We start from the raw sequence: 10,542 nt of genomic DNA, 5'->3' as shown, positions 1-10,542 counted from the left end.
TCAACTTCTGTGTAGGATCTAAGACAGCTGAAATGAAGATGGTATTGTTAATCTCTTTTGAATCTCCCCAATACTTGTCCCACTTTGATTTCATCTTTAATGCCAGTGAACTCAACTGAATATCTTCAGAATTTTTCAACTCTTGAAAGACAGAGCCAACAGTACTGATCTGAAGAAAGAACTTGTTAGAAGTGACATGTGAATTCCCATAAGTTTCAACAACCATCTCATAAAAGGGCTTTAGAATTTCCACTGTTTTCCTAACAGTTTCCCAATCACTAGCATTTGGAACCCTGTCTTCGTCATACAACAAGTCTTCTGTAAAATTTGAATCTTGCCTCTCATAGCTTATATAAGCCCTCTCATATTTCTCAGCAGCATCCAGCATCATGAATGTAGTATTCCATCTATCCGGAAAATCCAAACAAAGTGCCTTCTTGGACTCGATATTATCAATCTCAGCACACTGTTTAAATTTTCTCAATCTCACTGGACACACTAGCACATACCTTACTGCAGCCCTGACAGCAGCAACTGAAGAAGATATCTCCTCCAAACCCTCGGAAACTATCATATTGACATCGTGACCAACACACCTCATGTAAAGATGTTCCCTATTCATGATGTTAATTCCCGATTTTTCAAGTGCAGCCCTCAAGCCCTTAGTGGCATTATCATTAGCAATTGCATTATCCACAGTAACACTAAACACCTTGTCAATACCCCAACCAAGTAAGCGCTTCCCTATGACATCTCCCAAAGCTATATCTGTATTACTCTCAATTGGAAGAAAGTTCAGAATTCTTTTCTGAAGCTTCCAATTGCCATCTATCCAGTGAGCAGCAAGACACATGTAAGAAATACTTTCAAGGGATGTCCATTTTTCTATGGTGAGAGACACTCTTGGCTTTTCATTTTTGAAAAGATTATTCACCTTAGCTCTCAGATCTATATATATCTCCATTGCATATTTAGCAATGGTACTACGAGATGGATGCTCAAATTCAGGGGGAAAGGCAGCAGCACAAAACTCTTTGAATCCTATTCCGTCAACAAAACTAAAAGGTAGTCCATCAATAATAATCATCTCGGCAATAGCTTTCCAAACTGTATCATTATCATACTTGCCAGTTGAGGAATAGTGATCATCACTCGCCAAATCATCATCTTCATCTCCATATTCATCCTCATCAGCACTCTCACACACAAGACACTTAGAACCTACAGCCATCTCTCTGCCACAGCATTCATACCGAGCTGCCTGACTGCCCTCTTTATCTTCAATTTTGTCAAGGCATTGTTTTAGTTTCTTGTTACTGGTATTATTGCTAGGGTTCCCAGATTGCATTACATGTTGGTTTTCCTCGTTGGTCTCAGATACTCTAGCTTGTGGTAGAGTTAGTTCACGTAAGTCATCCATCTCCACATGCTCAGCCATCTGCAGTAAATTTGAATACAACTACCTTCAGGATTTTGAGTTTTTAGATTGAAGGTAAATTTCTTGCTATCTAACATTTGGAAGACATTTTAACAAATCTTAGATCATCCAACAACACTGTCCACTAATAAAATGAAGGAAAAAGAGAACTACTGGAGAAAAAGTTAGAAAACAAATAAAATGATACTTCGCAGAACAAATAAATAGCCGAACTTTTCAATTGTACGGATGGAAGTTCTTTTGCATATTGATTATCAACAAAATTGAAGTTCTTCAATAATGCGCAGGGCAATCTTTATATCATAAAAGAAATCAATGCTTAGCACATGCATTACATCTAACCCAAAATATAAATGTTGTTGTTAAGTCAAGACAAGAAGATCATTTATCACCTGGACATGCATCTTTCCCAATTCAAGTATACATATCAAACTTTTGTGTGACTATTCTGACTATCTGTATATACAGAACAGGAAATTCCTTTGCTGAAAGAATATTTGTGAAAGACATCCCCAATTCTGCTTTGCAGTGAATATCAATATGCAGGCTATGTATTCAGAACACAGATAACCTCAATAATCAAATGCCAAATTTCACAGTAAAAAATGATGGGGAACTTTTCTAGCCACTAAATTTACACATATAGAGAGAATGATAATCTTAGGACCAAATAATTTTCAAGAATAATGTGAAGACCCTACACAAATGATAAACTGAAGTTTCCAACCCCAAGGAAACCACAGTCTGGCAGTTTCTAACCCTAAACCGTAAACGAACTCAAAAATAAAATTAAAAATTACAGTATTCGCAAAAGAGGCGCAGCACAGAGAACCAAGTACATATTTGACAAAGGCCAAGGTTATGAACGAGGGGTTTTTACCTCGCACCAAAGGCTTGATGTTCAGAGAGAGAAGTGAAGACGCCGGAGATGTGGTAGTTAACGAGAGAGTTTTAGAGGTCAAGTGTAGAGAGGGAGAGAGTGAGTAGCCGACGAGTAGCCCGCGTTCTGAAGAGCGTTAGGGTTTATTTTATTTATATAAGAGATAGTTCGGTTTTCGGTTGATGAATCATCACCCGAAGTACCGAAGTTTTGTTCGGTTTTCGGTTCTGATCGGTTCGGGTATTATCGGGTTCTCAGATTTCGCAGTTTCTGCACGGCAACAAAGGTAAGTCAGCTTCTTTCTTCTACCTCCGGCGAACATTTGATACTGATCTCTAGTTCAATTGGCGGCGTCTGCTGTGGCGGAAGGTGCGCGTCGTGTTGGTGGCGTTGAATGGAGATGCGGCGGATTACGGAGGAGGTGATCAACGAAGAAGCCATAGTTTTCGTCGTTCTCTGCTGCCTCACCGGAGACGGAGACGACAACCGTGTGTCTTTTTTGAACTTGTGAAGAGGATAATGACGTTACTCCATCTCTAGCTCGTGCAGTTGCGCTTTCCAAATTCCAGTTAGGATAACGACCAACGGTAAATTATTACTCCGTAATATTATTATTTGAGATTAAATATTCAATGATTTCTCGGAAAAAATTAAAAAATTCAATGAATAATGGTCCTCAAAAAAAAATATTTAATGAATAATTTTATAAATTATTTTTAAGGAAGTATTATATAGGCACAAGTGTCAAATAGGCTCATCTACTACTTTGAAATGCTCAATTTCCCTCACGAACTAAATTAAGTGCCAAATAGGTCTATTTACCAGCTAAATTTGTTCAATTAACTTTTTTTGCAGGGTGCTAACAGATTGCCTATTTAATTATTAAAAAATATATAATATAATAATAATAAATAAACAGAATTTCAGCCACCGACTGCCCGCGTCGGACAGCCGGTGGCTGCCAGACAGCAGATAGCCGGACAGCCACGACTGTCAAAGATGAGGTTCAGATCTGGACCTCAAACGGTCTGGAACGAGGGCGGCCGGCCTCGTTCCAAACGGATGTGGACGGCCATGGCCGTCCCCAGACAGCCATGGTCGTTCCAGGCCATTTGAGGTCCAGATCTGGACCTCATTTTTGACAGCAGTGGCTGTCTGGCTGTCCGGCGCTGTCTGGCAGCCACCGGCTGTCCGGCGCGAACAACCGGTGGCTGATTTATTTATTTATTTATTTATTTATTTATTTATTATTATTATTATTATTATTATTATTATTATTATATTTTAAAAATAATTGAATAGGCAACCTGCAAAAAAAGTCAATCGAACAAATTTACCTGGTAGATGGACTTATTTGACACTTAATCTAATTCATGATGGGAATTAAGCACTTCGTGGTAGTATATGGGTCTATTTAACACTTGTGCCTATTATATATGTATTCTCATTCTGTACTTCTAACTGTTACTCTCACACTTAGAATTTTCATGACACTTTTACAGGGGCTCACATGAAGAAAATATTTTATCAATATTCATCACATCAAAAAATAAATTTGAGAGAGTAAGCATTGAGAATATATGTAATAGAACTTTTATTTTTTCTCTATAATTTGACTGAATTGTGAATTTGTGATCAAAAGTGAAAATTTTCCTACAACTAGGAATAAAGTGAAAAAATTCCAATGTTTGTTTACAGCGAAAAAATTATTGAGTATTTTAATTCCAATGTTTAGTATCCTAGCTTCTTTAGCATTTGATTAGGATCAGTTTATGTATTGAGATTCAATCAATCCTGGTTCTATTGCAGCTTTGATTCATTAATACAATCATTATTTGGTTGACTTTCAAAAAAAAAAAGTCCAAAATACATATTATTGTTGTGGGAATCAATTTTAAGTTTAAAAACTAGAAAGATAATTTTGTCTCATAATTATCTTTTTCTTTTTAAAATCTATAAAATTCAAATCTGGGAAGAAGACATGAAATTTTAATTCCATAAAAATGAAGGAATTATAATTTTGTAAAAGAGTTAATCAACGATTTGGTCCCTCAGTTATTGTCAAACTGTGAATGTTGTCCTTTAATTCCTTAATCATCGATTTAGTCCCTGAAAAAAACTGTTTTTAGTCATTTTAGTCCCTCCGTCCGTTTTCCGGCTACACTCCGGTTAGGCCTCCGATTTACCAGGGTCATTTTTGTCATTTCATTTGTTCATTTGCTTCGTTCAAAAGGGGCTTATTCTTTCATCAGAATCACCTCCTTCATCAGAATCACCTTCTTCATCATGCAATAACACATCATCACAATAGCTTTTCAGCATACTGATTCATCGCACAAAGAATACGATTCTTATTTATAAGCCCACAAATATCAGATTCTAATTCCTTCAATTGGTTGGAAATTTTCTAAAATTTGTTGGGTTTATTTTCTTTACTGTTTAGTTTTTATCTCCCTGTTGAACTATCTGTAAATAATACGGAGTAACACGCTTATACGCCAGTAATCTCTTTTCTTTATTTGCTGATTTCTCAAATTTCTGCTTGTGGTTGAATATTGGGCGTTGTGAATTGGGTTTGGATTGTGTGATAATGGATGCCTTCTGATGGGTTTTGCATAAAGTTTGAATCTTTGTTGTGGGGAGAGCTTTGAGGAATACCTTGTTTGTGCCTGTGAGGGTTTAATCCTAGAATTGGCCTAAATTCTGAATAATCTGTTGAGCAATAGAGAAATCAGCCAAGTTGGTTGGTTTTTGCTGGTTGTATTTTAGTTGAAGCAAGGGATTCAAATAAAGGAGTGTTTTCTAGCATAAATTAGGTTTATAAAGCTCAAAGATTTGGGATTTGTGAGCATTCTGTGAAGATGGTGGAATCAATTGCTGCTACTTCTCTTTTATTAAATGCAAGGATGTTCGAAACAGAAGGAGGACATTTGATGTATGCCGCCTGCCATCTTCGGGGTTTCTTGGTCGAAAACTTGTCTGTAGGGAGAGGTTACAGGCTGATAGGATGGTGGTTTTGTCGGTGAGAAGTCAGGCAATGGGGGTGGCAAAAAAGAGGCGTATTCGTTTCGAAAATGGATGCCTTCTGAATAGTGTAATAAGCCCTTTTTGAACGAAGCAAATGAACAAATGAAATGACAAAAATGACCCTGGTAAATCGGAGGTCTAACCGGAATGTAGCCGGAAAACAGACGGAGGGACTAAAATGACTAAAAACAGTTTTTTTCGGGGACTAAATCGATGATTAAGGAATTAAAGGACAACATTCACAGTTTGACAATAACTGAGGGACCAAATCGTTGATTAACTCTTTTGTAAAATTACAATTCTTTTCAATTAAATTAAAAAAATTTAATTCCTCAAAAAAATTAAAAATTAAAAAAATTTAATGACCTTTAAAATTATTATGTAAGAATTGAATGAAAATGAAATTTAAATTCGCTCAACCAAACACCCTCTAAAAGTAAACAAATTTTGCGTAAAGCCCCACGATGGCATATTCCTTAATTCCTCAATACTAGCTTCTAAAACGGCATCGTTTACTATTCTCGTCTCTCAATCTCACCAATAAATACTTAAATAGTCTCCCGATATCTTCACTCCTCAGAACAACTTCAGTCTCTTTCTCAATTCTCAGAAGTTAGATCAGATCTCATACAAAAATGGCGAAGGAACCAGTTCGCGTCCTTGTCACTGGTGCTGCAGGTAATATATTCATCTTCCATTCAGATCTGATTAATTTTACTGTTTCATTTATATAAAAGTTTTATATATACATGATCTGATATTGGTCATTTCTTAGTGATGCATATTAAACGTTTGTAGTTTTCAGTCTGAAGTCTATATGTTTATCTTTGCGTCCTGTGCTTACAGGATAAGATCTGAATTTTTCTGATTGATGATGGTAAAATGTATTGATTATTGATCGGCCAGACTATTAGTGCCAATCTCGATTGTGTTATTGAACTTCCGTGAGTCTAGGATTTTTGTATGATGTTTCACTAGGCAAACATGGATTTGTACACCTGATTTCTGATTTGAACTTTGCTGCGGAGTCATTGATAGGATGCAAAAATGGCATTGTATGTCTGACTTCTGATTTGAACTTTGCTGGTGAATGTGTTAATAGACTGCAAACATGGCTTTCTGTGCCTGATTCTGATTTGAACTGTGTCATGGAGAGTGTTGATGGACTGTTTTGTTCTTTTCTTGATCTGCTTGTAAATAGTAGCTGTGCTTGTGGATTTGTTTCATTCGTTAGCTTTGTTTGAAGCCATGTTAAAATGGAGGTTTTTATGCTTTGAAAATTTGAAGTAATATTGTTGCATAAGCTATGTATAGTATTTTCTATATGCTTTGTTGGATTTTTGTTTTTTTATGTTTTATTTTACTATTTGGCTTTCTCTTGAAATATGATAATTTTATCAGTAGACCAACTTCTCTTCCATGATTGCCATATAATATTTGAGGTTGGCTGGTTTTTCAGGACAAATTGGTTATGCTCTGGTCCCCATGGTTGCTAGGGGTGTGATGTTGGGTCCTGATCAGCCCGTAATTCTCCACATGCTCGATATCCCACCTGCTGCAGAGGCATTGAATGGAGTGAAAATGGAGTTAGTTGATGCTGCCTTCCCTCTTCTTAAAGGTCCGTGCCTCTGCTTCCTTTGTTAACCAATGCATCATTAACAAATCTATCTGGATTTTTGCGGAAAATTATAGCTAATTGTCTTTTTAAAGTTATTTGACTGTGGTTTGAAGAATATTTTCTTTGTTCTTACTGAATGCATCTTCTGGGCTATCCATGCCAGGTGTTGTTGCTACAACTGATGCTGTTGAGGCATGCACTGGTGTCAATGTTGCAGTCATGGTTGGTGGTTTCCCAAGGAAAGAAGGCATGGAGAGGAAAGATGTGATGTCAAAGAATGTCTCTATTTACAAGTCCCAGGCTGCTGCTCTTGAGAAGCATGCTGCAGCTAACTGCAAGGTGAGATAGAATTCTCAAACCCTAGGATCATTTATTTGTGAACAAGTATAAATATTTGTTTTTGCTTTTCTTTGGTTGAGCAGAAGTTCATTGTTATATTAGGATATGATTACAGTTCTATTTCAGACAGGATATCTACTATTAAGTTTCTGGACTGAAGAGTGATTGGTGGCTCAAAATACAAAATTCTGCATCTTCCTAAAGACAATTTTTAACTATAGGACAATGAATAGTTTAGAATTGCATGTGATATCTGCATATATATTGTTATCTGCATGGCAATATTGCTTAGCATTGTTAATATATGCATCAGTTGTCTGAATCAATACTTCAGGTTGCAAAATGAATGGGTAAGATTACTTTATAAACAATTGTTTTTGACCTTTTTGTGTTTATCCAAGTTAATCTCTAATTCTTTGGTATGACTATTGTTTGGCTTTATTGTTTCTGTTACTATTGTGTTTGTTAAGTCTAATCCTTGTCATGTGATTGGGAAAAAAGTCTAAATTATGGTTTGTTTCTATGTGTTTCCCTTTCAGGTATTGGTTGTTGCTAACCCTGCAAACACCAATGCATTGATTTTGAAGGAGTTTGCACCATCTATTCCTGAGAAAAACATTACTTGTTTGACAAGATTGGACCATAACAGGGCCCTTGGCCAAATCTCAGAGAGATTGGGTGTTCAAGTCAGTGATGTTAAAAATGTAGTCATTTGGGGAAACCACTCATCTACGCAGTATCCTGATGTTAATCATGCCACTGTCAAAACACCAGCCGGAGAAAAGCCAGTCCGTCAGCTTGTTGGAAATGACGAATGGTAAAGAATAAAATCTGTAGTTATGTTACAATTTGCCAGATCTTTAAATTTCATATTGACTGCATTTATTTTTGAAATTTCTGCTTCTATTATGGTTGTATTAATTTGTGATATAATTCAGGTTGAATGGTGAGTTCATAACCACTGTCCAGCAGCGTGGTGCCGCAATTATCAAGGCTAGAAAATTTTCCAGTGCTCTCTCTGCTGCTAGCTCTGCTTGTGACCACATACGTGATTGGGTGGTTGGAACTCCAGAGGTATAATATTCCTGCTGGTCTCCATACAATTAATGTGAAATCATATTGCTTGGCTGATGCTATAACAAGTGCTCTGCATCTGCTCTTATCCAGGGAACTTGGGTGTCCATGGGTGTCTACTCTGATGGCTCATACAATGTTCCAGCTGGTCTCATCTATTCCTTCCCAGTCACTTGCAAAAATGGAGAATGGTGTATTGTCCAAGGTGAGTAGATAATTTAACTAAGGCAATATTATTGATGCTGTTCTATAGCCTCATAGGTATATGTTACATAAATATGATATGAAAGATTGAAATGTTTTCAACTTAAATTGCATTAAAATGAATCATAAAAATACTCCAATTGCGCATATTTTGCTTGTTTGATGGTTAAATTGCACAAGTTCAATTATCCAATTGCACAAAAGCGACAAGTTTAGTGACCTATTTGGCACTTGTTCCTGTGTTTTTTCTTGGAATATGGTCTTTAATAGGATTTTGCTTTTCAAATTTATTAAGGTCTTCCCATTGATGAGTTTTCAAGAAAGAAGATGGACGCAACAGCTGCAGAACTGTCGGAGGAGAAGGCTTTGGCATACTCTTGCCTCTCTTAAATTCGGTTTGCACACAGCATCTTAGGTCTTTGAGTAGTGTACTTCATCAATTTTGAAATAAGTGCGGATATGTCCCTCCCTTGAAAGTCTCTCTTTGACGAGAGATATTCTCCTTTGTAATGAGAAATATTGTCTTTTGCTCGAGCGGTTTAGTGATGAAATTTGTGGAAAAATCTCAACTTTTGGGAAATCCATTTTGCAGTGCTGTGATTGGATATGAATGAAATTGTCTACTTCACTTTTTCTTTATTGGCTCCAAACCAATTTTGTGTGTGTTCAGGTGCGGGTAAAGGTTTTTGTGCAGGCACCTTAAGCACACAACAAAGTATTTTAAGAACACAAATCATGCACCTAAAGTTTTAAAATGGTTCATCTTAAATTTCACACAACTAATGCACTTTAAGCATAAAATTCACGCACCTTAAGTTCTAATAACTACTCATTAAGTACACAATCTACGCACCTTAAGCACAAAATTCACACACCTTAAGCACAATATTCACGCACCTTAACCACAAAAATCACGCACTTAAAATTTGACCTAGATGCAAAAATTATCAAATTGCCACCATATATATATATATATATATTTTTTAATTTTAGTAATCCTGGATGTTGATTTAAACAAAATCAATAGCTCTCCTTTCACCGCACCTCAACCTCTATATATATATATATATATATATATATATATATATATATATATATATATATATTGAATATTTGAATTATTATATAAAATTGTGCTTTTAAATATATAAAATAAATATAACAACTATTTATTATTATACATCAAAAGAAAATTTTATAGATGCATGCCTTCAAAATTGTTAAACTCTTTAGATAGATAGGTACTCTCTAGTTCAGTTATTACAAATCAAATTTTCATAATATTTACGGTACTTATGTTAACACTAGTTTTTTACGCGCATTGCGCAATTGAGATAATGCCCAATGTGTTTTTTAAATAAGTACTTTAAAGTATATATATCACAAGATTATATTGAAATTTAATTGAATGTTGAATTTGCGTATTTAAATAGGTAATTCTAAGTTTACAAATGCAAGATAATATAGTCAAGATTGATTATAATTTTCAATAAAATAATTGTATAGATATGATTGAAACCAAATACGGGACATAAGGGAGAGCAAATAAAAATTAGGGCATAAAATATTAAATATATACTAATATTGAAAAGCTAACTGTTGATTGTCAAACAATGACATTGCGAGCTAGTTTCTCACTTCAATTTGTTGTGTGATTTGAATACTCTTTTTATCAAATGCAAGACAGTATTGGAAAAGCATTTTTGTAGAGTTTTTTTTTTTTTTTTTTTTTTTTTTTTTTTTTTTTTTTGCAGAAAGTTTCAATGGTGAAGAACACTCTCGGATTAGTGCATATTTATACCATTTTTTTTAGTAGCAATTATGCCTCTCCATTAATGCTTTGTTATTAATTTGATTAAAATATTGAACAATTTTCAAGGGGCATTTCAAAAGTGGGACTATACATATTCTGTAATTAGTATTGGAAAAAACTGACTATATTATTACATTTTTTATTTTTAT

The 10,542-nt window shown here is 35.2% G+C and overlaps 1 protein-coding gene across 1 annotated transcript; it reads left to right on the top strand.

The window, feature by feature from the left end:
- Positions 1-5,909: 5,909 nt before the first annotated feature.
- LOC109176336 (malate dehydrogenase-like) lies at positions 5,910-9,217 on the top strand. The gene is made up of 7 exons (XM_019325773.1): positions 5,910-6,023; positions 6,805-6,963; positions 7,127-7,302; positions 7,842-8,119; positions 8,241-8,376; positions 8,470-8,581; positions 8,876-9,217. Exons 1-7 carry the CDS (start codon positions 5,981-5,983, stop codon positions 8,968-8,970), a joined length of 999 nt encoding a protein of 332 aa, XP_019181318.1. The 5' UTR covers positions 5,910-5,980; the 3' UTR covers positions 8,971-9,217.
- Positions 9,218-10,542: the final 1,325 nt, after the last annotated feature.

This window comes from Ipomoea nil, unplaced genomic scaffold (assembly GCF_001879475.1).
Source record: "Ipomoea nil cultivar Tokyo-kokei standard unplaced genomic scaffold, Asagao_1.1 scaffold0706, whole genome shotgun sequence".
NCBI classification, from domain to species: Eukaryota; Viridiplantae; Streptophyta; class Magnoliopsida; order Solanales; family Convolvulaceae; genus Ipomoea; species Ipomoea nil.
This window is presented reverse-complemented; position numbering and strand designations above follow the sequence as displayed.